The sequence below is a fragment of the Castor canadensis genome, chromosome 7, assembly GCF_047511655.1.
Source record: "Castor canadensis chromosome 7, mCasCan1.hap1v2, whole genome shotgun sequence".
NCBI classification, from domain to species: domain Eukaryota; kingdom Metazoa; phylum Chordata; class Mammalia; order Rodentia; family Castoridae; genus Castor; species Castor canadensis.
The window spans coordinates 150,036,250-150,062,478 of NC_133392.1; the positions used below are offsets into that span (position 1 = coordinate 150,036,250).

Sequence of the window (26,229 nt, forward strand, 5' to 3'; positions counted from 1 at the left end):
AATAAGCCACTGGTCAAGATGGTGCCCCACTTGGGAGTGTCGTAGGAAGCAAGGCTGAGAAATTGGGCAGCAGAGGTTAACTCCAGAAAGGACCTGACATGCTGTGCCAGTGACCTGGAGCCTTGGCCTTAAGGTGATGGGGGGCCCTTGTGAAATGTGGGTGGGAAGAGCCACAGTAAGACCAGATGTGTGTTGTCAAAAAGCTCATGACTGTGGACAGTCCCTCCTCCTCCTCTTCATACCCAAACCCAGTGAGGAAGAGGTGGGGACAGGAGGAGGAGGAGGGACTCAGGAGCGAGGGGAGCCTGAGCTGGTTTTCTTGAAACATCCCTCATTTCAACCGTGGTATTTTATTTCTTTGGTGTGCTGGAGTGGAAGTTCACCTTTAATCCTTCTCTGACAAGTTAAGTCAGCCCCCTTGTCATTTAAGCCCAGCAGGGTGTGAGACAGGCAGAGACAGCTGGAAATCACACTTTGGGCTTAATATAACTCCAAATTCCAGTGGCTCAGAGCCCCAGCAGCAGCTCAGGCTAGACTCATGACCTGATGAAGGGCTACCCAAGGCTCACCTTGAGGTACCTTGGTGGGAGACACTCACCTATTCCCACTGCCCAAGGAGCTCTGGGGAGAAGAGGCGGTGTATTATATAGACACTATCTCATTTCATCCTTCTGGAAGATCCTGAAGTTCAGAGAGGGGAAGTGTTTCCCCAAGGCTGCACAGCAGGACATTCTGTACCATGCCCTGGCTCTTTTCTCTTTTGTGCTTTGGTGAGTGATGACATACCCCATATGAGCTAAGCCATCACCCTATTTGCTTTGATCTGCCAATAAAGGGTCTTTGAACATCACCCAATGGGAAAGTCTGTTACTCATGGAGTCCACATGTGGTGCAATGGAACATCCTGTTATTTGGGAGTCAGCTCCAACTGTTGGCAGCTTGGAAGCCAAAAACTCTTATCAGCCCCATATGGGGCAGGGAAAAGGTCTCCCTGCCAGTATCAGGAACTCGATCTTAATTCCCAAGAGCAGATGGATTTTTCTGGTCAAAACTTCCTCCCCTGGTGCCAGAAAGGGTAGTGATGTGTTGCCAATATGAATCTCTCCTTTCTTCCCTTCTTATCTCCTGTCCCCGTCCAAGGGCATCCATGCACAAACCCAGGCTGAAGAGCCAAGGGCCTGGACTGATTCCAGCCCCACCGTGGCTGTTCTTTCCACCAAGGCTGACTGCAGTGTCTCCTCCTCCCCCATCCTGGTCCCCTGAAGGCTCATGAAGAGCAGGCTTACAACACAGTCTTGCTGTCTTCTGGGACTCCAAGACCCATCCAGAGGATGGACCTTGGTGATCTGCAGTGTGTATGTGTGTGTGTGGGGGGGGGAGAGGATGTAATTGGACCCTGTACACTCCACATTCAACAGCCACCCAGACTCTTGCTTCTGTAGTTCTTGGGGTGTCAAGGAGCCTTCAAGGATATTCAGTCCCTCTCCCACATAAAACATGCACAGAACACATGAGACCTATTTTCTGAAGTTTTAAGCAACCTCAGAAGCTCATTCATGCACTTTCTAGGGCTCCAGAAACTGCACGTAAGGACCCCGGCCCAGGGCTTGCCAATCACCCAAGCACACATTGGAAAAGCAGATAAATAAAACTCAGCGAGAGACACAAAGATGGATATCTAAAATACCAGGTGATATCTCTCTAATCGAAGAATGTACAAAACGCCGAGAAAACACAGCAGGGGCGTCTCTTAATTCCATCTTGAAGAGAGGGTCAGGAGGCTTCACAGAGGAGAGAATGAGTAAGATCTGGCCAGGCGGAAAAGAGGGGATGAAGTCATGTAAGTGGCGCCTATGCAGGGAGATGGAAATGGCTTGACTGTTGCACGCAAATCCCTGTGAGATGCTCAGGGGAAGTGTGAGGAAGCCATTGGCCAGATGAGGAAATAGATCTTAACAACTTAATAATGATGCAGGGCTGTACCGGAAGGTCTTCCCTGGTGGAAGAGGGTACACTGTGTCCTGCTTTATACCTCCAGCCTTGTATCCTGCCTTGGAAGATTGTGGGACAGGCTGTAGTCCAGTGATCGGCAAGTCAATCAAGTAGACTTGCTCCAAATACCAAATGCGTTGCTTAATGAGTCTACAATCCCCTAACTGCCCCAGAAGCTTCTTTCTCACACTCTCCAGGGGGACAGCGAGGCTGACACCAGTCCCAGATTGAAGGGCTGGAAGTTTAAAAGAGCCCAAGTACTTGGCAGTTTATGAACAACACTCAAATGAAGATGGACTAGATAGGAGTTCAAGGTCAAGTCTCTATGCAACTGCTGGTCTCCATGTTCCTCATAGCTCCTCCAGCCCCAAACACTGCAAAGAATCTGCTCTGATCCAGGTCCCCAGTGGGCTTCATGTTGCCAGGTTCAGGACCATTTCTCTGTTCTCAGGTCACTCACCACAGCGCTGAATGCTGCTGCTATTCTCTTTCTCAAAACACTTTCTTCTCCTGGAATCTGGAGAACCCACTGCTTAGATTTTGCCATGTCTTGAGGGCTGCTCCTTCTTGGCCTTTCTGGTTTACTTTTTGATCTCTCTCTCCTTTTTTTTTTGGCAGTACTGGGGTTTGAACTCAGGGCCTCATGCTTGCTAGGCAGGCACTCTTACTGCTTGAGCTACTCTGCCAGTCTCCCCTTTTTTGAGATGGTTTTTTTTCAAGATAGGGTCTTGAGAACTATTTGTCTGAGCTGGCTTTGAACCATGATCCTCCTGATCTCTACTTCCTGAGTAGCTAGGATTATAGGCGTGAGCCATCAGTGCTGGCATCTGCTTTTCTATCATTAAATCTTAGAGCACTCTGGGGCCAGCACCTAGTCCTGTTTTCTTTCTTCCCCCTCTGGTTATCTCTTCCAAGCCTATGGCTTTGGATCCTATCTGTATTCAGATGACCCCTGTCTTCAACTACTTGGTGCTGCTATAACAGAAAGCCACCAACTGGGTAATCAATTAACAATAGTCCATTGGCTCATGGTTCTGGAGGGTGGGAAGTCCAAAACTAAAGGGCCACATCTATAACATGGTGGAAGGGATCACATGACCACATATGAGTGGGAAAGGGGCCGAATGCATCTTTTGTCAGGACCCAATCCTGTGATCACTAACCAAGAGTCCTTTGAAAAAAACTTTAATCCATGCAGGAGGCAGAGCCCTCAGGACCTGATCACCTACTTAAGGTCCACCTCTTGACACAGTTGCACTGGGGGTTAAGTTTCCAACTCATGAGCTTGGGGTTTTCCCCAAGTAGCAGCCCCCAAGTGTAAATTTCCATGCTGGACCTCTCCTCAGAATTCCAGACTTGTGGTCTCACCTGCTGTTGGGTCAGCTCCATGTCCACATCTTAGAGGCCCTTCCAACTTAGCATGGCTGACAGAACAGCTGGCACCTGTGCCTCCAACCTTCTCCTCCTCTTCTACCCGCCCCCTGTCTCCACACACTGCACTGTCCCCACACCAGCTCTCCAAGCCCTACAGCCAGACACCATCTTGAATCCCCCTTCTCACCATCCCTTCCACATGGTAGCAAGCTCTTTAGACATTACCTGTGAATCAGAAGCAGTATTTGTTCCTCCCACCATCTCCACCACCACTGTCCTAGTCCTCCAGCCATGGTCTCCTGTAGCCTGACAACCTCCGGGAGCTGTCCATTGGCTGCCAGTCTCTCAGTCCCCACACTCCATCCACCAAAAGTGATATTTGTTAAATTGAACCACACCCTGACACTTCCAGCTTCAAATCTTCACTGCTTCCTGTTGCCCTGAGGAAATCCCCAGGACCAGTTCCCTGGAGAACAAGGCCTGGCCTGAGGGGTCCCTACCTGACTCTCCAGTGTCGCCTCTCAACTTGCTCTCTACTCTCTTTGCTCCAGCCACTTGAGCGAGCTTCCTATTCTTTGACCACTGCTCCTCGCTCTTCCAGAAATGTTCTGTTCATCCCCTCAGCATGGTGGGTTCTTTCTGGCCTCTGAGATTTCAGCTTACGTGAGCAACGTCTCCTGACCATGTGATCCCTTTCTGTCCCACCGGGTTATTTTGATTATATGCACAGCACTCTTCATCATCTGATGTCTTTCTTGTTTATGTTTTAACTCCTCCCCTACTGAGGTAAGCCACACAAGCCCAGGAACTTGTCACCTTGTTTCCTGATGGACCCCAGGGCTTAGCACCATTACTGTAACTAGGTGAAGAATGAGTGTTGGATGCACCAATAGAACAGCCTCCCTCTATTGGAGTTTTCCAAAGAGCATAGTGTAGTTACCCACTGGGTCAAGGGCATCACAATCAGCTGGAGACCTGGTTAAAGAAACAAATGCCCTGGGGCACAATCCAATTGATGATTTCATTCAATAACTGTAGAACGAGTCCAAGACATCAGTATATTTTCACTTGGTGGCCCTCTCTCTGGCTGCCCTTTTCTCTTCCCTCATATGACTGGTAGAATAAGACTGGGCACAGGGCACCCCTCATCAGAGAGAACTTGCCCCTTTGGGAGGCAGACTTCTCTCTCTCTCTCTCTCTCTCTCTCTCTCTCTCTCTCTCTCTCTCAGATCTTGGAGCTGTAAGATCTGTGAGCTCAAAATCAGATGTAGGTCGAGGGAGTCTAGCAAGTTGCAGCCAGGCGAAAGTGGCTTCCAGGCTGGACTCCAAGCTGGAGAGGCCAAAGGGTTGGTTCTCTGGGACTTGAACACTGGTCCTTATTGGTCACCCAAGAGTGACCTACCTTTTTGTTCTTATATCATTGGATTGTAATGTTTCCTTATGATCATCAATTCCTGTTTTTCTTCAAACAACAAAACATGGTCAAGGGCTGAGAGGACGAGAGAGCCATTGCCAGTCAAAACATTTTGAAATCACTCCCTGCTTCAGAGAGAGCCAAAATCCATTAAATGGCTTAATTGTGTGGGAGAGTTTCAAGAACAGGGGTCCAGTGAGTTAACCTGCATGACCATAGGACCACAGAGGACTGCAGTGGCTCCAGGTGTGGTTTCTGCCATCATTCCTTGGGAATGTAGGAGCTGGATGGAATGCAAGAAATCTGGCCTTGCCTTGGTCGTCTTCCCCAAACACCTTCCACCCTTATTCTGTAATTTCTCTTCTGGATCTTTCAAGTTACCAGGGACTAGAACGAGACAATGGCTACTGACTATAGAACAGGGGCCATAGGAGGCTAACGCTGGTCTTGTCTGGTTGCTCACTGAAGCCTACCACATACATGTTTCATGCCCAATTGCAGATGGGAATTCTAAAATGCAGAAGGAGTAAGCCAGTATCAAGGTCAAGAACTCAGAGCTAGTGCAGGTATTCTGATATTAAATCCTCTCATTCTACTTCACCCTTCCCAGTCACCAGTCTCAGTCCCTTCTTTAATGGCCACCACCTTCCTTAAAGAGATCCCACAGAGCCCCATGGGGGAAGCAGGTCTGGCTAGTAGCATCATCCATACCATACAGTGAAACACCCAGGTACCTGTCTCTCCCCACTGTGAGGAGGTGAGATAAGAAATGCAGAAAGCTGGGACGTTGTCACTGTTTGTAGGTCCTCCCTTCTCCTTCTCCTTCTCCTTCTATGGCTGTCTTATCCTGGCCCTGTAACCTGGGCTCGGAACAGCTCTTGGGAATAAATAGCACAGGAAAGAGACAAAACAAAGACATGATGATAAAAACTGCTGTGAAAGGTTAAATTCCCATGATTCTCAGTGGCTGCTTAATGGATTTCTATGATATAAACAGAACTCTGGCTTCACCTGCTGGGCAGGTGACCCTCAACTAAATGAGTTTAGACAGGGTTTCCTAATAGGGAGTTTCCCTTTCCCCATTCTCCACAAACTGAGTCAACAAAGACCCACACTTCCCCAAAGAGACAGACACCATCTACTGACCGTACACATATGCCACTCGAGACAGAAGCCCACACAGCATGGCCTGAGAAAATGTGCACACATGTTTGTACTTTTATAGCTCTACCTTTGGCTAACCGAACCAATATTTGTTGAGATGACTATGTAGCAGATATGGATATAGGGGGTAAGATAGACCTTTTTCCTTTGATGGGCTCATGGTCCATTGGCAAGTGTTTTGCTATAATGAGGTAAACACTTAAATAGGGTACACAAAAAGGAATCATAGAGGAGGGCATGTCTGGAAAATTCTGGAGAAGTCAGAGAAGGCAATATGACCTGAGACACAGCCTCCTTGGATGACCCCAGTTTCTTCATCAGAAAAATAGGATAAACCATAGAGCTTACCTTGTAGTGCCAACATGAAATGAAATGTGATGTATATAAAACTCTTGATCCAGTGCTTGGCTCTTGCCAAAGGCTCATTCATGGGCTACTCATATCACTATCTGCAGCATTACTGAACAGATCACCAGAGATAGGCATTAAGTGGATAGGAAGGATTAAGTAAGATTCTTATGTATGGTTCCTTTTCTAAAACCAAGTCCTGACTTGAACGAGAGGGTAGGTTGGTTGTTAGAAGACAGCCTCCTACTGGCCGAGTATAGAATTGCACCTGTACTCTATAAGCCACTGTATGTTGCTGGGGGGAAAAAAAAGAGCTGTGAAGATGGAGCCTGAGGAACTCCAGTCTGGAAGATGAGATCACACAGCAGTGGGAAATTATGGGGAGATGGGGAAAAGGGGCATAAAGCACACTAAAGTTGTATAGGGCTTTGACGACATCTACCATTCACAGTACTTCAGGGAGGGAAAAGACTTTTGACCTCTTCTATATGTTTTCAAAGACATCTTTTGAGAATAAAAACCAGTTCCTTCTCTCTACCCTCCCTTGCTGCACAACACAACCTAATGATGGGAGGTTGCAAAGTAAACAAAATTCACTTGACTGAAATGCAGCACGGAGTGATTTTGCCAGGAAAGCTGGCTCAATGAATGGTCACTGTTGTTCCTTTGTCAGGCAAGCGCAGTATACTCCAGAGGTCAATATATTTGGAAAAATAATCCAAATATCTAGAGCAGGCTGTGATGCAGCAGAACTCTGTGTGATATGATGATACAAATATTCTCTATCTGTTCTATCCAATATGGCGGCTCCATGTGGTGAGTGAGCACTTGAAATGTGGCTAATTTGAATGAGGAAATTAATTTTAATTTAATTTAAATTAGAATAGCCATGTGTGACTAGCGGCTGCCACACTGGGTAATGGAGACCATGGGCAAGGTTCCCAAGTTCAGGTCCTTGCTCCCTTCCTGATCTCTTTCCTCAACTTCAAGGAGTCCCCAGGCAAGACCTCTTCAAACATTCAGCCAGCGGTCTCATAAACCCCCGGGAGTGGGGGTGAGGTATATTTTGCTTCAGGCAATTTTATCAGCACTCCCAATTTACCCCCAAAGAATCCATACCACCCCCTACGCCATTTTGTGCCCACCGGGCTGTGCAGGCCATGGCTGCCCATCACAGTGCCCTGCTTTTCCCTTCTGAAGGAACGGAGACATGGTCCTGGCTAGGCTTGTGTGATCTATTCATTTCCTTCCAAGCTGGGCTCTGTAAGCTCATTCAGAGCGTGGGGGGAGGGCAGCAACACGGGCCAGAAAACAGACAGCACTGGGCCCCGGGCAGCTGGATGTTTGTGCAGGGTGGGGTACGGGGGCTGAGGAGGGGAACAGACTGCTGAAAGGAGGTGGGGACAGGCCAAGAGGACTTGTCTGGTGGGGAGGAGGGACTGGAGGAGGGTCTGCTGGAGAAGGGGACTGCAGCAACCCCTGCTGCTTCTCCCATCCCCTCTGGGAGTCCTGACTGGCCCGGCTCCTGGAACCCCCCACTTCAGTAGGCCCTTATCTCTCTCCCTTCAGCTGGCTCCTCCAGAGAAGAAGCGAGATCGGCAATCAGCGAGGGAAGCCAGACAGCAGTCAGCAGAGAGAGCAGTGTTAGCACGGAGCCCCTTCCCTGGGATTCCTTCTATCCCCTATCCCCTCCTCCTCATCTCAATCAGGACATTTGGGCTCCCAGATCCCAAGGAGCCACCACCCTGTCCAGCTACAGAATTAAAAGGGCCCAGACATTTGGCTTCAGCAGGCAATTTGCATGTGATTTGCATACATCTGCATACCCCCCACTCCAGAGGCCTTCAGTCAAAAGATGTGAAATGAAATAAAATAAATTAATTAGTGCAGTCTACCATGGCCCGATATGCAAGGCCTGACACCCGAAGAGATGTAACTGATTCTTCAAGCAATCAATGCCGTGGCAGGCCAGGGTGGGGAGAGATGGGGGCGGGTGGAAGGGTTCAGGACTGGGGTAGAGAAGGGAGAGGAAAAGGCTCAGTCCAGCCCAGGGCCCTGCCCCCAGCTTCAGGAACACAGGGGAGCCTCTAGGAGGCCTCCTCCTGGTTCTCTCCATGCGCCCAGCCTGGCCTGGTGCTGTCCTTTCTCTGGTCTCTGCTGGAAGAGTTCACCGCTGTGAGTGTGGCAGGAACACTGGATTTCAAACCAGAGTGAGGACAGCTGGCTTGAAACAGTGGAAGGCAGCAAGGCCCTGGTGTTTTCCTGTCTCCCGCTCCTAAACTGTTCCAATCAGCCCATCCTTCCAGCCTTTGCCTCCCCTCTCTCTGATCCCATCCATGGACAGTGGAGGGAGGGATGTAGCCCCAGCCCCGGCAGCAAGCTGGAGATAATTTATCCCTGTCCTTCTGCCCGGTGCTAATGAGCTGCTCATAGCCTGTGTCAGCTAAGCAGCTCCTACACCCTGTCAGTCCTCTGAGCCATGCAGCTCATGCACAGAGCCTGTCCCGTGGGCCTCACCTCTCTCTAGGCTCATGGATCTGCCCACAGTGCGACTCTCCCCTAAGTCTGGGACCCTGTGGGGTGGCAGATGTTGGGTTCAGACTTCTGGAGTTTGGGTGGAGGGTGCTGAAGCTGATTCCAAGCAGGATGGGGTCCAGTGCTTAAATGGAGACCCTGGTTTGGTTTAAAAGGAGCATACATCCTGGCCAACAAAATAGCACTAATCAAAGACCAGAGATGCAGTGGGGACAGCAGGACTGTCCCTCAGTCGCTTTGAGGCTGGCTCAAAACAAGACTAAACAAAAGTAGGAAGGAGGTAGAGGAGAGCAGTTCTGGGCCAAGGTCATGAGCAGTGCAGTGTCCAGGGCTTCCTCTGTCACCAAGTTTCCAGGCACTATGAGTGGACACCAGGCCATCCCAGGGAGTCAGCTTTAGATTCAAGGTCACCAAATGGCACTTACCAACCACCTCAGGGTTTCCTCTTCCCCCACTCCACTCAGAGCAGCCCCACTTAACTGTCACTCACTGGTGACACATCTTACATAGATTAGAACCGGGTGGGTTTAGGTCAGGGGTTTGTAACCACAGCCCATGAACCCAAGTCAGCCAACATCCTGTTTGTCTGATGGCATGACAGCTAAGAACAGTTTTAACCTTTTTTAACAGTTGAAAAAAAAAAGAAAAAGAAGAAGAATATTTTATGACACATGAAAATTATACAGAATTCAAATTTTGGTGTCCATGTAGAACGTGTTGTAGAAACACAGCGTGCCCTTTCATTTACACACTGTCTGGGGCTGTTTTCACAACACAACAGCAGCACTGAGGAGTTGTGACAAAGACTCCATGGTCGGCAGAGAGGAAACCATTTACTATCTGGGCCTTCAGCGAAACGTGTCGCATGCCCTTGTTTTAGATCATAGAAGAGGCGCTCTCTGTGACACCCGGCTCTAAGCACGCCTTGCAGGAGAGTGATTGTGCCAGCCTCACCTCCTCTGGAGCCAGGCCCTAGCTCCTTTGTGGCAAAGGGAGACCAGGCTGGGCTGCCCCATCCAGAGCCATGAAGATGCTGTCACTGGTCAGAAAGGCCCCTTATGCTCAAGACCCAAAGCGGTGCTTCCTGCCACCACCACCTGGGTCTGGGACAGGCAGACACATGCTCATGTCTAACTACTGCCCTTCTCAGACCTAAACTTAGGGTACCAGGCACCAGACTGTGCCTTCAGGTAGAGGCAATGGGTGGCAGATTAGCTCTGAAATTTAAAAAAGACAGGAAGCCTTCCTGTTCTTTCTCTTAAGCCAAAAATATGGTCCAAAGCCTCCTGCTAGAAATCCCATCATACTGGTCCCTAGCTGTGCACTGTCACCAGGGCCCAAGGTTGTTCTCAGCAACTTCTACTCTGTAATAAATGGGGTTTCCTGAGAGAAGGGGCCTACCGGGGGCACAAAAAAGCCCGAGGATAGAGGAAAAGGGGTACAAGGTAGTCTCGGAGGAGGGTGTCCACATAGGATGGAGACCTGGCAGAAGACACAGGACAGTTCGGGGCTGCCTGTGAGGGTATCCAGTGGCTCCAGGGACTCTGCCATCAGCCCTGGCCCAGAAAGGAAGCCATGTGGGGTGGCCACTCACCCGGTACCACACGATCTCGCGCATACGACCATCCGTCTTGAAGTTACACTTTAAGGTCACAGCATCCCCAGCCACCACAGGGGGGAGAGGTTCAATGTTGACCGTTAGGTAGCCTGTGGAGGAAAGGAGAGAGCAGAGTGAGTGCGGAACTGACCAGGAGGGCTGAGCTGACCCCACTGGACAGAGGAGGAAAGCTTGTTGCCAACTGTAGAGGGCACTGCTCCCACTTTGTCCCTGTTGGGGGCAAGGGGCCCCAGTGGATCCCACCATGGTCTGCTTCCCTCTCTCTGACATCTCTTTCTGCAACCTCCTTGGCACCCAGGAAGTACTTGGGATGAGGTAGGAAGGTAGGACCCGCTGGCACCTCCAGGGACAGCCTCAATGTGTGTCTACAGACATGTAGAGAAAGGGCTCTGATCCAGCGCTGACCCGCCCCCCCCATCCCTGTAAAGTCATGGCATGCGTGAGTGGCCTCTTAGGTTCCACAGGAGATGCACATGGGGAAATGCATTTTCCCCAGTGTCCCCAAACCACTTTGCATATGAGATGCCCTTACTCATCACTGCCCTTGGCAACCAGGGTTCCAAACTGGGATCTTATCACCAAACCCTCCGTCCCAGTCTACTCCTGGGAAGAACCCTGGAGCGGGCTTCTTTAGCACCTGCCTTCCCATCGCACGTCTTGACACCCACAGAAGGGGAGGGCAGGCCACACATTTAGCTGTGGTGGAGAAGGTTGACGACAGGCTGACCACCAGGAAGGAGTCTCAGGTCTTTGCCAGCACCATATCCTACCTCTTGCCCACTATAGCTGCCTCTGTGGACAGTTACCCAGCTCCTAGGAGCACAGAGCTGGGACTCTTGCCCTGGCAGCCACTCTTTGGGGACACTACTGCCTCCACACCAATGTCTAGCTTGGTGAGACCTCTGACTCACTCCATCCCAGAGGGCTGGGTGCCCACTCCTGCCCAGTGGGGATCTCATTGTTGGACTGATCACCCAGGCTTATCTGATTGGCCTCCTATGGTTGATGGCTGACCATTGATTGAATGGATCAATCCAGTCCAATCGTCTTAATGAGAAAACTAGCCAGGATGGGCCCGGGGATTTCAATTGTGCAGGAAACCCAAGCAGATCAAGCCCGGGGGCTCGACCCCTGCCTGGAACTTAATGGTTACAACACACCAGGAAGAACAAACAAGAATCGACCTCAGGAAGATCAATTTGGAAGCTGGAGTCAGATTGGAATCACTGAGCCCCAGACTTCAGGACTCAGGCTGCAGGGTGAGGGGATAAGGCCTAGGGCTTACCCCTGCGCGATCTCTAATTTAGGTCAAGGTCAGGTTCATGGGGAGCCCTAGTGCACATATGGTCCAAGAAAGCCATGACACAGCTGGCTGGAAGAACCCACCTCTTGGCTCTTCCTCTACACATTTGCTCAGCCCACTCACTCCCACCTGCTCTGAGCACCCCTGAGCGGGGTCTGGGAAGCAGGAATAGCCTTGACCTCCAAGACACACAGTGGGGAAGACAGAGATGTCACAATGTGGTTACCATTCAGAGGAAGAGTGTAAGGCAGGAGAAAGGCAGGGGCTGCAGGAGGTAATGGATACCTGACCCAGTCTGGAGGATCCAGACCGCAAAGCATGACAAATAAGGAGGCTAACCCTCCAGAGGATGGACCCCCGTGAACTAGGGGGGTCTCAGGGCAAGCAGAGCCAAGTGTGAACAGTAAAGATGGCTGATGTTTCCAGAGCTCCTCCTCCCCCAGATACAGATGCACCCAGTCATTTAGTCATTCAGTTGTAGGGGAGAGAGGCTATTATTGTTCCCACTTCTTGCAGAGAGACAGAGAGATGAAGTAACCACCAGGATCACACAGCCCTAAGTGGCAGAGCTGGGATGCAAAGCCAGCCCTTCCCACCCCATAGTTTGCACCACACTGTCACAACCTCTCAAGTGCCAGGACAGTGGAATGAATGAATGCTGGCAGGGAGCACACCTGCAGCCTGCATGCCTTTCCCACACAGCCCTAGGATATCCGGGATGGGGTGTTCCTGGGAGACCACAACAGGGGTCCAGCTTCCGGTCCCATCGGCCATGGTTCTGAGCCATGGGTTGACCAGCTGGCTCACCTTTCTGAGGACAGGGCTGCCCTTCCCAGTTCTCCCTCCGTTGTAGGTACAGGTTAGACCTGGACACTGTCAGTTCAGATGGCTGATGGCTGATGGGCCCACTGGAGGGAGAGGAAGGCCATGTTCTCAGATGCATGAATCTGGCAGCCCAGGGTAGAGGTATAAGATGGGACAGTCAGGGATCAAGGTTGGCTGGCAAGCTAGGGAAGACACACATGTGAGTCTGGGGTGCTGGTGAACTGGGCAGTCACAGCTCTGGTGATGGGATGGAGGTGTGAAGAGCGCAGACAGATGGAGCAGGTGTCTGAAGCAACTGATCCCACAAAAGCCATGACAGAAAAGCGCCCTTTGCGTCAGTGGGGGAGGGAAGGGAGGCAGCACTGAGGACAGCGGAAGCAGTGAATTCGAAGTGGGTGCAGGAGCCGGGCAGTTCTTACAGGTTAAATAAGACAGCTCTTCCTGGAGTGGGTAGAGGATGAGGATTTTCTGATCTTTTTTCAGGAAGCAGGATTTGTCCCATAGACTAGTGCTGAGAAACATGGGTTAGATAAAATTAAACCTACCCTCCCTTCTCAGAACTTGTCTGTCTTTCCTTCTTCCCACCTTTCCTTCAGCCATGAAAAATATTTCTTGAATCTATTCCATACAAAGCACATTCTAGGCCCTGGGGATATAACGGTGACAATAGACACATTCCTCCCTCTTGGAGCAGCCATTCTAGCAGATGAGACCATAGTCAAATTATCCATGGAAAACAGATCAATGTAATGACGAAAAATGAAGCCACAGAGAGCAATGGAGAGGGGCTGGTCTAGACAGGGGACTCCAGGAGTCCCCCTCCTCCCCAGAGGTGGCTGGAGTGAAGGAAGGTGTGAGCCATGTAGGAATCTAAGGGACAGCATTCCAGACAGGACACCACAAATGCAATGGCCCTGAAGCTGGGGGGTGGCACCCCAGGCTTGGGCCATAGCAGGAAACTTTTCTCAACATTTGATGCTCTGGAGCTCATCTATGGCAGAGCACCTTGCAGGATTAGGGAAGGCTTCAGGAAGCGAGGGATTTGGATGCAAAAGTAATGAGTGCACTGCTTCCTGGTGTCACCTGAGAGCAAGTGGCTTGTAGTTTGCCCTCTCGGTGCCTGGCAGGACTCGTCCAGTCACAGTCTACGGGGAGGCACGGAGGGGGCCTCACCTGGGGGGTGGGTGTAGACCTCCTCCCCCTGCACACTTTCTGGTTCTCCCAGTTTTCTCACTTCCATTGTTTGTGTGGCTAGTGCCACGACCTGGGCTTCCTGTAGGAAGCAGCAAGGTCTGAGCATGCCCTGCTGGTGTAGGCTGTCTGTCTGCCTCCTGTTCTGAAGGTGAGCTCCACTTACATCCGCAGAGCACTAGGACAAGACAGTGACAGGGCTGCCCTTTCAGCTTCTGCAGGTGTTGGCAGTGAGAGTCCTCACTCCACCCTGTGACTTCAGTCCTGTGAACATGCCTCTGTCACCAACAGGCTATCTCTGAGCTGTGACCTGCCTTCTCCCATGTTTCATTGATGGCAGCCACCAAGCTGGAATTTGACCCCAAATCTGTCTGGCCCCAAAGCCAATCTCCTTCTCCCACCTCTGGCTACCACCCAGAGTAGTCACTTGGCTTGCAGAGGTCACTTGGGATACTAGGATGACCACCCCCCAACTCTCAGCTTCACTGCATCTTTGCCAGAGGCCTGGCTCTGATTGGGCAGGGTGGCTGGTGCAGGGCCAGGCGAGATCTGGCTTGGAAACACACACAGAGCCATGGGGCTGCAGAGAGGTCTGGGGGTGGGGACAGGAATGGGTAAGGGATGGTGGAGAGAAGGGGGACCCTAATCCTCAAGGCTTGAGGCCAGGGCCACAAAACATGGTGTGGGCTCCCGGACCGTCTCATCCAAGGTTAGGAGGAGCACTGGTCCTCATGTGCATTCTGTGCCTTGGGTCTGGAGGGAAGAAGGAGGCAATGTGAATTCCTGGAGGATGTCGGGGGTGGAGCTTACAGTAGCACCAATCAACACCTGAGTACAGGTGAGCCGATCACCTTTCTTGACAGACACATACAGGAGAAGAGGCAGCACACACAGACGTTTTTTCCCCAAAGAAAAACATGGAAAATTCTCTTATAAGTCTGGCTAACACTCTGGCTAACAGCCTTGTTTGTTTTTGGTTTTGAGACAGGGTCTCACTCTGTAACCCAGGCTGGCCTCAAACCCTTGATCCTCCTGAGTTCTGGGTTTACAGGCATGCACCACCATGCCTGGCTCCTCCAGCTCTTATTTCACAAAATTCCACAATTTTCCAAATGTACACCACCAGGTATTTCTCAGAAAATTCTCTCTCCTGCTCTTCTCCACTCACAGGCCTCCCAAACTTGGTCACTGTCTGCCTCAAGCCTCTCGCTCAGGAGTGACCTGGGCAGGGCACATGACCTGCATGGGACTCAGTTTTCTCATGTGAGATGTGGATGCAGGGACGATCGAGGACTCCAAAGCAGAGGTGAAGGCTTTGCTCGGGGGTCCCCTGTCCTTACAGCAGAGTGAGGGTGCTGCACTTCCTGCCTGAACTCTACTCCCTCCAGCTCTGTGAAGGACAGCCTAGGGATGGAGGAGAGGAGTGGGGCTGACAGCAGGCGCTGGATGGGGAGAAGGGGAAGAAGCAGAGACAAATGGCATGGCCTGGTGTCCAACTCACTGGGTCAAAGTGGAGGGCCCCTTGGGGTCCTCCCCCAGACCAAGGGACATAAAACCTAAGAGAGGAGGAGGAGGCTTAAGAAGGCTCTGCTGCCAGGACCCTACAGGGTGGGTAGCTCACAAGTCCTCCCGCAGAGCCCTGGGTTGGGAGAAGGAGCAACTGAGCAGAGAGGTGGGGAAGGGGTTCATCCAACAGCTAGGGACAGTGGGAAGGGAAGAGGGGAGGTGGCCATGCTGTCAACCAACTCATAGCCTCAGTTTCCTCATCTGGGGAATGGGAGAGAACTGGATTTTTAGGGCCTTCCTGCTCCAAACCATCCTACATCAGATGTTAACTGAGCTCGAACCCAGGTCTGGACACAGAGGCCAGAAGCAGAGGCAACATTGCCACCTTTCTTTCTAGTACAATCCATGCCGAGTGTGTTGGCCAGTTACTCAGCCACCAGCCAGGGACAGAACTCTGTCTTTCTGGGTACTAAATTTGCCACCAATCAGCCCTGGTGTGTGAGCCCCCTCTGAGCACGGTATCAGGCAGATCAGGAGTGGAGACGGCTCCATCTTAAGCATTCATTACTCAGATGGCGCCATCACTCTGCTCTCTATCTCTGACAGCGTTTATGCTGCTCCCGTTAAGATACATTTAGCAAAATCATGGGTGATATTGAAGAGCCAGATGCCCTCCTAACAAGGTGATGACAAACGACTCCTCCACCCCAAGCTCGCCTGGCAGCATCGCTCCCTCCACTTGTCTAGCTCAGGGGTGGCACCTGAGGCTGGCTCAGGTCAGCCTTATAAGAATGGGTCAGCGTGGGCCCCAGGAGAGGGACACAGGCCTTCTTTAATACCCTGCAAAGAGGCATGATTTAGGTTAGAGTGACCCCCAAATCCTGAGAGGATCTAGGAGTTTTATGGCATAAAGAACACTCGGCATTAAAACTGGGCAAGTCCCTGGCAAACTGGGAAGAGTTGGTCATTCCAGTGGTAATCCCACCCTGGCCCATGGGTGGCCCTGGGTGAATCACTGACAGCTCTCTACCTGTCTGGACAGAAGGGTAACTAGCCGTCAGGATGAGTGACCTCCTCTGTGCCTGAGCCCATGGTAAGGGGTGGAGCGGGTGAAGGAGTAGCCTGTGGGACCCGGACTCCTGCACCCATCCCTGTCCCTGATGGAGTCCAAAATGCACACCCTGGCCTCTGAGAGGGCCTTAGGGAGCCTCCACTGCTCACAGGGAAAGGCACTGTCCTCCGGGAAGGTCTGGCTCACGCCTGGCTCCCTGGATCCTCCCTCTTCCACTCCTTGCTCTCTGTCCGGGCCCTGCTGCCTCTGCTCTCCCTCGTGTGCAGCCTTCCCTCTTGCCCCTGGACCTGAGCACAGGCTGTCCCCTCTGTCCCAACCTCCCTCACTCTTTGCTTGAGTAACTCCTGCTCATCATCGAGAGCTGAGGTAACTTTCCTTAAGACAATTCCCCAACTCCCTGGAGAACCAAAGCCCCAAAGCACTTCCCAGTCACACCACTGAGACCCTGAATCTTATTTATGCCACATCCAGGATACGTTCACCATGACAGAGGGCCAGGGACTACCTCTCTCTGCTGTTACCCAAGTACTGTCACCCAGGAACAGAACCTGGACCCAACAAGTACAAGTTGGTCCTACAGTCAGAGTGGGTGGGGTCCCAGGAAGTCCCCTCAGAAGCATCTTGTCCCTGTGGCTTTTCCTAGGAAGCCCGAGCCGAGGCCTCCTATGAGCCTAGGTGACTTCTCACCTGCCTCTCTGACCACACCTGCTTGGCCAGGTATGGTGCCAGCTGAGTACCCAGGGGCCTTGGTCTAATAGCAGAAGTCAACCCTGGGGAGTGAGGTGACCAGGTAGCTCTCAGCAGATGAGCGTCTGGTTCCTTGTGCTGTCCCACAGCCGAGATGGCCCAACTCTGACGAGATCGGGTGTGTTCAGGGTGGTATGGCCATAGACAAGATGGCCCAACTCTGGTCAGCCTGGAGCCTCCACACAGAGGGACACAAACATCTCCCGCGTCATCCACGTGTCCTGGTGGAACCCAGGCCCTAGGTAGGTAGGTCCACTATATCATCACCTGGTGTGCTGCCTGGATGACTTTTGGCACATCCAAGGAAAATATCCCAAAGTACAATTCCCCTCATTTCTGCCTTGGGGAGCTCAGAGCACTCTTCTTCCTGGAATATCTTCTCATCCAAATAGCCAGCGAGCTATGTACCAGAATCCAACCACGTCACCCCTCCGCTGCCACCTCCCCTGGCCTGGGCACCATCATCTACGTGGTCCCCAGCACCACCTCTGCCCCTGCCCACCTCTCTGATTCATCTCCCCTCACCTCACAATGTTTGTTTAGACTCACAACGAACTGTGCTGATCCCTGAGCATCCCAAGCACGGCCCCACCCCAGGGCCTTTGCACTTGCTGCTTCCACCACCCTGAACAATCTTTCCCTAGACACAAGGCTCAGTCCCTCATTTTTTTCTCTGTTCATATGTCACCTCTTGGGAGAGGTCTTTGCTGTCATAACTATGATATATAGAATAGCACTCCTGTCATTCCCTAACTCTACTCTGCTTTGTTATTTTGTATCACTTTCCAGATCTACCTACCTATGGACTGTTGACATCCTCACCCCCACACCAGGGCTGTGAGCACCATGAGGATAGAGACTGTGCACAGACTGTGTGTCTGTGTTTCTATCTTTCTTCTCTGTGTTCAGATACTGATGTAGCTTCAAGCTTATTGACCCCCTCCCCTGTCATCTCTAGCCTGTCTCTCAGTCCATCCAGTGAGCGTTCTGTTTCACTTGTTGCATTTCTGGTTCCAAAATTTCTATTAGTTTCTTTAAATCTATTTTTTTACTGCATCTTCCTATTTTAGTATTTGTCTCAAGATGATTTTTTTCATCACTCAGTACAGTATTTTTCTAATCACTGCCTGAAAGTCTTTGTGAGATAACTGGAGTAATTTGATTGCCTTTCCCCAGGTGAGTTGAGATTTTCAGGATTTTTTTTTTTTTTTTTGCCTTCATGCCTAGTTATTTTTGTTTCTTACTGGACATTTTAAACATTACCTGATGAGAATCTAGGATTTGTTTATATTCATTCTTTTATTTATTTATTTGGTGGGATTGGGGTTTAAATTCAGGGTTTTGCACTTGCAAAGCAGGTGCTCTACCACTTGAGCCACAACACCTCCAGTCCATTTTGCTCTGGTTATTTTGGAGACAGGGGTGTCTCACCTCGAACCTTGATCCTCTCAATCTCAGCCTTCCAAGTAGCTTGGATTACAGGCATGAGCCACTGGCACCATATTCATTTTTTTTTCAGACTTCGAATTCCAATCTGCCGGGGTAGTCATTACTTTACAGGTTTTTCAAATAGGTGCCCATGCATTTGTCCAGGTTTTTAGTTGAATTAGCAAGCTTGCTCTTTACTCCATCTCACTAGAACCAGAAGTCCTTGACTCTGTGTATGTTAGCCATTCCTATCCTTAGAATCTAGAAGAGCACCTGGTGCTTTTCAGATCAATAAATAACGATGGAACAAATGACAAAATTGAGCAAATGCACGTGTGATTAGTGCTCGCAGATTTGAAAGGGCACTTGTACTTATTATCTCACTGGTCACCTTTGCCACCCGGTGGGATGGTGTCCCCGCTTTGTAGGTGAGACGACTGAGGCTCAGAGATGCAGAATGACTTGCTCTCGATCACATTGTGCCAGGTGTGGCAGGCCAGCCCTTTGACTCTGGGTCCAGCCCTCTTCCTGCTGACTTCCAGTAATGTACTACACTAAACAAAGAAGCTGAAAACACAGGGGGACAGGAAAATTGGGGACCAGGAAGGACATACAAGTTTGACTGCAGAACATCCTTATCAGACAGCCTTCTTGAGCAGCAGGACACAGCACATCCACAAGGAGGTAGCAGGATGACAGGTGGCTGAGGCCATTTTTAAGTTCAGAGCCAGCAGAGGATGCCAGAAGGCGAGATGCTGGACCAGGAAGGTGTCTGACTGAGAACCTTCCCTGGGAAGAGAGAGAGACCCAGGCTGCATTGGCCAATTTGTTTCATCTCATCCCGGACATACAGCTCCCTGAACCCTGCTGTTGACCAATGACTTTGGTTCACAAGTGCCTGTCATGTGTCACTTAACCCATCACCACTGATATCCGGCAAGTAGCAAAGAATGGAGGGCACAGGGACCTTCCATCTTCATATCACAGGATAGGGGCTATGTCTGCCATCAGACTAGTAGTTCTTGAAGACAGGGACAGAGTCTCAGTCACGCCCTGCGTCTAGGAGTACAGAACTGGTACACAGAACTCAAGGACCCTGTCCCCTGGGGTACCAGCAACGCTTGACCTGAGGCGGACAGGTGGTCAGGTGGTTTGCAGCAGCTCTGCCTACTGGGTGTAAGGCTCTGTTGGTGAGGATTGGGGTTACATAAATTCCTCATGCCACCTTCCCCTTGCTGTGGGTCTGGATTTATTTCCACATGATAGCAAGAGATCCCTGGACCACCACTCATGAAGAAGAGGTCACCCCTAGCTCATGAAGACAAACACCCTATCAGAGCACTGACAATTGTCTCCCTGGGCTCCCGTGCTGTGAAATTACTATTGTAATAAATATTATTACAACAAGCCAATTACCACCACCGTATCTCGCAGGCAGGTCCAGAGGGATCTGTGAAATACACCCATCCAGATTGGATGAATGGGTGTTCTTGACCATTGCCTTCTTAACGCAGAAGCTGGGATGGAAGGTGGAGGGCAGAGACAGGCTTTCAAGGAAAGCAAGCTGCTGGGCCTAGTGACTCACACCTGTAATCCTAGCTACTAGGGAGGCTGGGATTGGGAGCTCGATGTTCAAGACCATCCCAGGCAAATAGTTTGCAAGACCCCATCTCCAAAATAACCAGAGCAAAATGGAGTAGAGGTGTGGCTCAAGTGGCAGAGCACCTGCTTCGCAAGTGCAAAGCCCTGAGTTCAAACCCCAATCCCACCAAAAAAAAGGAAAGAAAACAAAAGCTGCCGGCTCATCCATTCTGCCTCCACAATAGCTCTAAAAACTCTTTTAGCGTTCTGGGTCCTCAAACTCTCTCCCCAGGGCCCCACAGCAGCGGCTTTCTGGTCTACAGCCCTCAGATTCATCCCTGTAACACGCTGGAGGTGCACAGACATTTCTAAATTGCAAATCGGATGACGACCCCTCTCTGCTTAATACCATTCAATTTCCCCGCCCCATTGCTTTCCAATTCAGGATCAAGTTCAGAGTCTGTCATGGCCAACTGGGTCCCTGATGAGCTTACCTCTCTCGGCCCCTCCAACTCAATCAGTCTCACACGGTGCTTTTGCTGCCTACAGCCCCACCGCCAGCCCTTCCAAAGCCCTGGGAGTTCTCGGTTTTCCCATGGTGCTTCCGCTCCTGGAGTGCCCTTGGCCTGGGAGTCCTCTAGGGAAATCTGTCCCTGTCTTTCCTGGTTCAGTGCAGCAGTCACCCTCACCTTGATTTATAGGAGACTGAAACTTTTCTCCCGAGCTCACCGACCCTTGTAGGCCCCCATCATAGCCTGCTTGCATTCCATAGGAAATGTCTCCACCAGAGACAAAGGCAGGGACTGGTCTCCCCTCCAGTTCTCCCCATGACGGTTGGCACGCGGTGGCTGCTGGGCCAGGGAGCTGCCTGGATGCAGTAGTGAATGGACCACATACGCCTTGTGCTGTGGGTCTTGTGAGCTGTACAGCCCAGGATGGGCATGGGTGGGGCTGCAGCCCAGGGAACGGATGGAGCCCGGCACCCAAATCTTTCTTTGTCTTCCTGGGCTCATGGGGATGAAGCTGACCTATACCCCTTTGCCCTCTGACCTTTTGCCTGCTGAGTCTCAGCCACCCTGAACCACTTAGAGCTCCCCAAATATGCCAGGCTTCCTGGGTCTCCTCACTGCCGTTCCTACTGCCCGGAATACACCCCCCCACACACACCCTGTCCCTTGCTTCACGTGTTCTCAGCTCTTAACATAGATGCCATTTACCCTGGAGGCATCCCCTGCTGTATGCCCCACCTTCATCAACCAAGGACCCTCAAATCTTGATTAAGTGCTCCCCTTGCAGTATCTCCCACACCCCAATCCATTGCATGCTGACAACTTTCACAGCCAAACTATCCCCCACAGTTCACCAGGGGCTCCTGCAGGGACAAATGGGTTTCCCTAACTGTGGCCAGTACTTTGCAGCTGGCCACGCTCTTGGCATTCAAGATATATTGAGCCAGGCACAGTAGGTCACACCTGTAATCTCAGCTACGCTTAAGCAGAGATTAGGAAGATTGAAGTTGGGACCTGTCTGGGTAAAAAGTTAGCAAGACCCCATTTCATTGAAAAAGCTGGGTGGGTGGCATGCACTTGTAATTCCAGCTACCAGGAAGGTGTAGGTGAGGCCAGCCCAGGCAAAAATGCCAGACTGAACCTGAAAAATAACTAAAGCAAAATAGGGCTGGGGGTGTGGCTCAAGTGTTAGGGCACCTCCTAACCTGTGCAAGGCCCTGAGTTCAAACCCCAGTACAAAACCAAAAGCTGTATCTAATGAATGGATTAATCCACAGACAAACAAAGAAATTCTACAGATGTCTTCAGCTGGCCAGACTTGGCTATCTGATCTGATTCTGCTGGGGCTGAATGGTGTTTACTTTGGTAGGTTCTGACTTCCCACCCTAAATTTAACTATGAAAGAACACCAAAAGTAAGAGATCCCCCTTCTCCTGTGCCAGACTCCTGGTTCTCACCTTCCCCAGCAGAAGGTCAGCTCCGCGCTGAACAGCCAGGGACCTCAAACACTTCACAGCCTTTATCAGGAGACAACTGGATGTTTTGGGATGATTGCTCCCCGCTCCTCAGCACCCCACCTCTTACTTCCCCACTCTTCTGAAGCCCTCTCCTCTGTGATCTCCAGCCAGCTAATCAAATCTCCTTTGTCAGAGGCAGTAGATTTCAGAAATCTTGTGGTATTAATGTATTATTCATGATATATGTATTATTTATCATTAGTTTGTTTATTTATTATTAATTTGTGTTCCATTATTGATAATGGTGTGGTTATACTATTAACAAGGAGACTGGGCTGTCCTGTGGCCCTTTGCAGCTACCCAAGGCTCTTCCAGTTCCCTGCAGAAACACAGGCTGGCTATTTTTCTTCCCATTTTATGGACGGGAAACACTGAGGCTAGAGAAGGCTGGGGCTTGTTCAGCAAGTCCTCTTGCCTTTGAGAGATCTGCCAGCGATGGTGATCACTGGGCTGGTGACAGGGCTGAGGGCAGAGGCTGGTGCAAGATGCCGGGTGGGACCTGCCAATCACTGCTTTTTTGTTTGCTTTGGCACACTGGGGTTTGAAATTGGGGCTTTGCTCTTGGTAGGCAGGTGCTGTACTCATTGAGTCATGCTCCCAGCCCTTTATTTGCTTTGTTTATTTTTCAGCTAGGGTCTTGTTTTTTTGGCCAGGCTGGCCTGGGCCTCAACCCTCCTATTTTAAGCTGTCTGCCACAGCTGAGATGACAAGTGTGTGCCACCATTCCCAGTTTTTTTCTGTTGAGGTGGAGTATTGCAACCTTCTTTTGCTTGGGCTGGTCTGGATCTCAGCCTCCCATGTAGCTAGGTACAGATGTGACCCATTGCACCTGGCTCAATCACCACGCTTGTACTTGCCCCGGGCTCTTTCCCCCAAGTTCATGCTGGGGTCCACATCTGTCTTGTTCTCCAAATCCTCACAGACTGCTGTGCCCCTTCCCCCACTCCGTTTCCTTCTCCTCCCAGGTGTCAGCCAGCCCCACTTCACAGCCTCCCTTACAGGGTGACAGGGCCATGTGACTTAATCCTGCAGGGCACTGCAGCTCCCACAGCGCCCTCCCATGCTCTCCCACACCCCTCTCTCCAACACCACCTGATTGGGGAGACCTTTGAAGACTTGGAGGAGGGTGAGGACATAATATGGAAAGAGCCTGGTACCTGAATGTCTGTGAGGAGCAGAGTCCTCCCATGGTCCCAAGAGATACAGTGGGAAATGAAACCCTACCGTGCTATTTGTGAGAGGTTGCGTTTGCGGCAGTAGTTATCTTATTAACACATCCACTAGCAGATTGCACACAGGAGTTTCTTGGTGATGAATGAATGAATGAATGAATGGCAGATGAACGAGTAAGCAAATCCCTCAGTTGCTCTGGCTACACTGCCACAGGGTTGGAGTCTCAAATCAGGTTCCCTAATCACAGACTCATGAGCTGGAATGGAAACCCTCTTGTTACACGGACAGGTAAACTGAGACCCAGAGGTCACAGAGCTGATTAACAGGCACCTTAAGACCAAGACCCAGGTCTCTGAATCCCACAGTCCTGTGACCCTTCTCCCTCACCAATGTCTGTTTTCTGACTGTCCTGCCGCTCCCTCCAGAACTTTCTGTGCGTCCTTGGGGGTAGGTGAGGGGAATCAATGTTTCTTTATTCTGGCTCAGTCCAATATCCAAGGAACAACTGGAACTAGGGGAAGGAAGAAGGACGAGAGACAATGTGACACGTGACACTCATGAGATGCCCTGACCACCCAGGATTGGTTCTGCAGTACCCAGGCCACGCTAGGCAAAGGGCCAGGGCCCACAGCATCAGGCCTGGTGGGGAAGCCACAGGCCATGGCAGGAAGAAAAGGGAACAGCTCAACACTTGAAGCAGAAGACCAGACTGGTCTAGACTTCATTCTGTCTCGGACACAGTGGCTAGCCCCTACCCCCTCTGGACCTCGCTCATCTCATCTGAAAAATGGGCTCATGGTACTTCTTTCTCATGTGGTGCTAAGATGATGGTGCTCTGAAAAGCACCTTTGGGAGAGATGACCTCCTGGGGATATTGTCAAGGACCCCTGGTGCTGAGAATATATGACCTTAAGCTTGAGAATCAGACAGACCTTGAAACAGCTCCTAACTCTACCACAGGCCAGCTCTGCAGCCCTGAGTAAGTCATCTCTCAGCTCCTGCCTCAGTTTCTACCTCTGCCAAATGCAGAAATGGTCTTTACTCCTTAGGGCAGGGATGGCCCAGGCAAGGAGCTCACTGCCGAGCCCAGTATGCAGAGATTATATTGTTGACCTGGAGGAGCTCGCCTTGGCTCTTCTGCCCCCATTGCCTGAGGGCTTTGGGGCCTTGGATCAGGTTTCCTGGCTGTCTCAGGTGAGCCTCATGGCCACCAAGGCTGAGCCATCCCTGGTGGATGTGTTTGCTTCCTGGATGGAGCTTTCAAAGCCAAGCTGCAGAGGGTGGCGCCCACATCTTCTGGCATCACTCAGCATCAGGGGGACAAACTTGTAAGCAACACGGAGGCAGCTCCAACTCAGAATAAAATTTAAAATATGGGTGATAGGTTATTATGCCATATTTTAAAAGAAAAATAGTTATTACTCAGGGAGCACAGTGTACGCTAGGTTATAAACTGGTCTTAATAAGTAAAACCAGGCAACTTAATGAAAAAAATTGCAATTTAAAATAGGCCTACATTAAATAATAATGCCTCATAAACACAGAAGTCCTTCTGCATATACGAATTAATTGCTGAGGCTCTGACGCTAAAAGCAGAATAAAGGACTCTTTCTTGGTTTTGTCTTTTATTTTTTCTCTCCCAAAAAAGGCAACCAACGCAAGATTTGATCACCTTATTTTGGCTGAGAGGGCTGGAGATTTGCAAAGGGACTTTGCCCAGTAAGGGTGCTGTTTCTGTGACCCTGTTATTTTAAGAGGTGGTCCAAATGAAGTGGTGGCTCTGCTCTCTGGACCTGAATCAGTTTTCAGTGAACTGTGCGACAGTTTTCCTAATGATGCGGTAGGGACAGGGCTCGTGTTGCAGAACTAAAGCTATCTGGCTCCCTGGGCCAGAGAGCTTCTCCTCTCCTGTCTACTTGAACCTCGGCAAGAACTTAACCAGTAAGGAAAAGGGGTTCTCACGCTGTGTGGTGGGGCGGGGAGGGGGAGAGAGAGAGAGTTTGGATCCCTAGAGACCTTTGGCAACCTCTAAGGACACTTTTGCTGTCACCACTGGACAGCAAATGGGGACAATACTACAGTTTCCTGTGGGCACAGGCCAAGGGCGGCACTGCTAAGCACCACACAGCCTCCTGCAACCGAGATCATCTGCCCAAATGGCAGCAGCACCAAGGTCAAGAAACCAAGCAACAGTAAGAGGCAAGTGAACCTCTAGAAGGTGTGAGTGAAAAGTGCCATTGGGAGAGGTGGTCTCCTGTGGCCACAGGCCAGCCCTGCAGCCCTGAGTAAGTCATCTTCTGCTCTGGCCTCAGTTTCCACCTCTACCAAATGCAAATAATGATCTCTACTTCTTAGTGCTGGGGGACCAGGAAGCGATGGCCCAGGCAAGTTGCCCAGTGCAGGGCCAGGTATGTGAGCAGGGCAGGGAGGGTCTCCAAACACCAGAAGCAGTTGGAAAGGTGGATTCCAGAAGGTTCTCCCTGGAGATCACCTCACACCTGCCATTCACTGTGAGTCTTCCACCTCCAAACCGTATGGCAGCCCTCCAGCAGAGCACCCCTGGATCACATTTTGATTTTGCAATACAAGAATCCTATGAGAAATGTCCTCTACAGCCACCCTTGGCCAAATGCATTTATTCTGTCCAGCAAACAAGCGCTCGCTGAGTGGAGAGTGACATTAGGGCTCCGTCCTCCTGGGGGAGCCCCAGCTTCTCCCTCCTCTCTAATCTCACTCTGCCTGCTTGACAACAGAAGCAATCTGGTCTTCATATTAATACTGTATTAAATGCACACGTCCCACAAGATAAACATCAGCCTATTACAGCTGTTCGGTTATAGAGTGCTGGCTTGTCACCGGGAGGCTCTCGGGGCCCGATTTGCTCATTCTCTGACTTGTCCTGCTGGAGGCCAAAGGACAGATTGTGGACATC

The 26,229-nt window shown here is 50.8% G+C and overlaps 1 protein-coding gene across 4 annotated transcripts in view; it reads right to left on the minus strand.

Moving 5' to 3' along the window:
* Positions 1-26,229, minus strand: part of Igsf21 (immunoglobin superfamily member 21) — a 214,012-nt gene that overhangs the window by 115,992 nt on the left and 71,791 nt on the right. For 2 of the 4 annotated variants that reach the window (XM_074081196.1, XM_074081197.1), the window contains exon 2: positions 10,422-10,534. In XM_074081196.1, coding sequence (XP_073937297.1) covers positions 10,422-10,534 — 113 coding nt within the window. Of the gene's footprint in view, positions 1-10,421; positions 10,535-12,555; positions 12,707-26,229 lie in introns of those variants that run through there. The other 2 variants (XM_074081195.1, XM_074081198.1) reach the window with 2 other exon arrangements.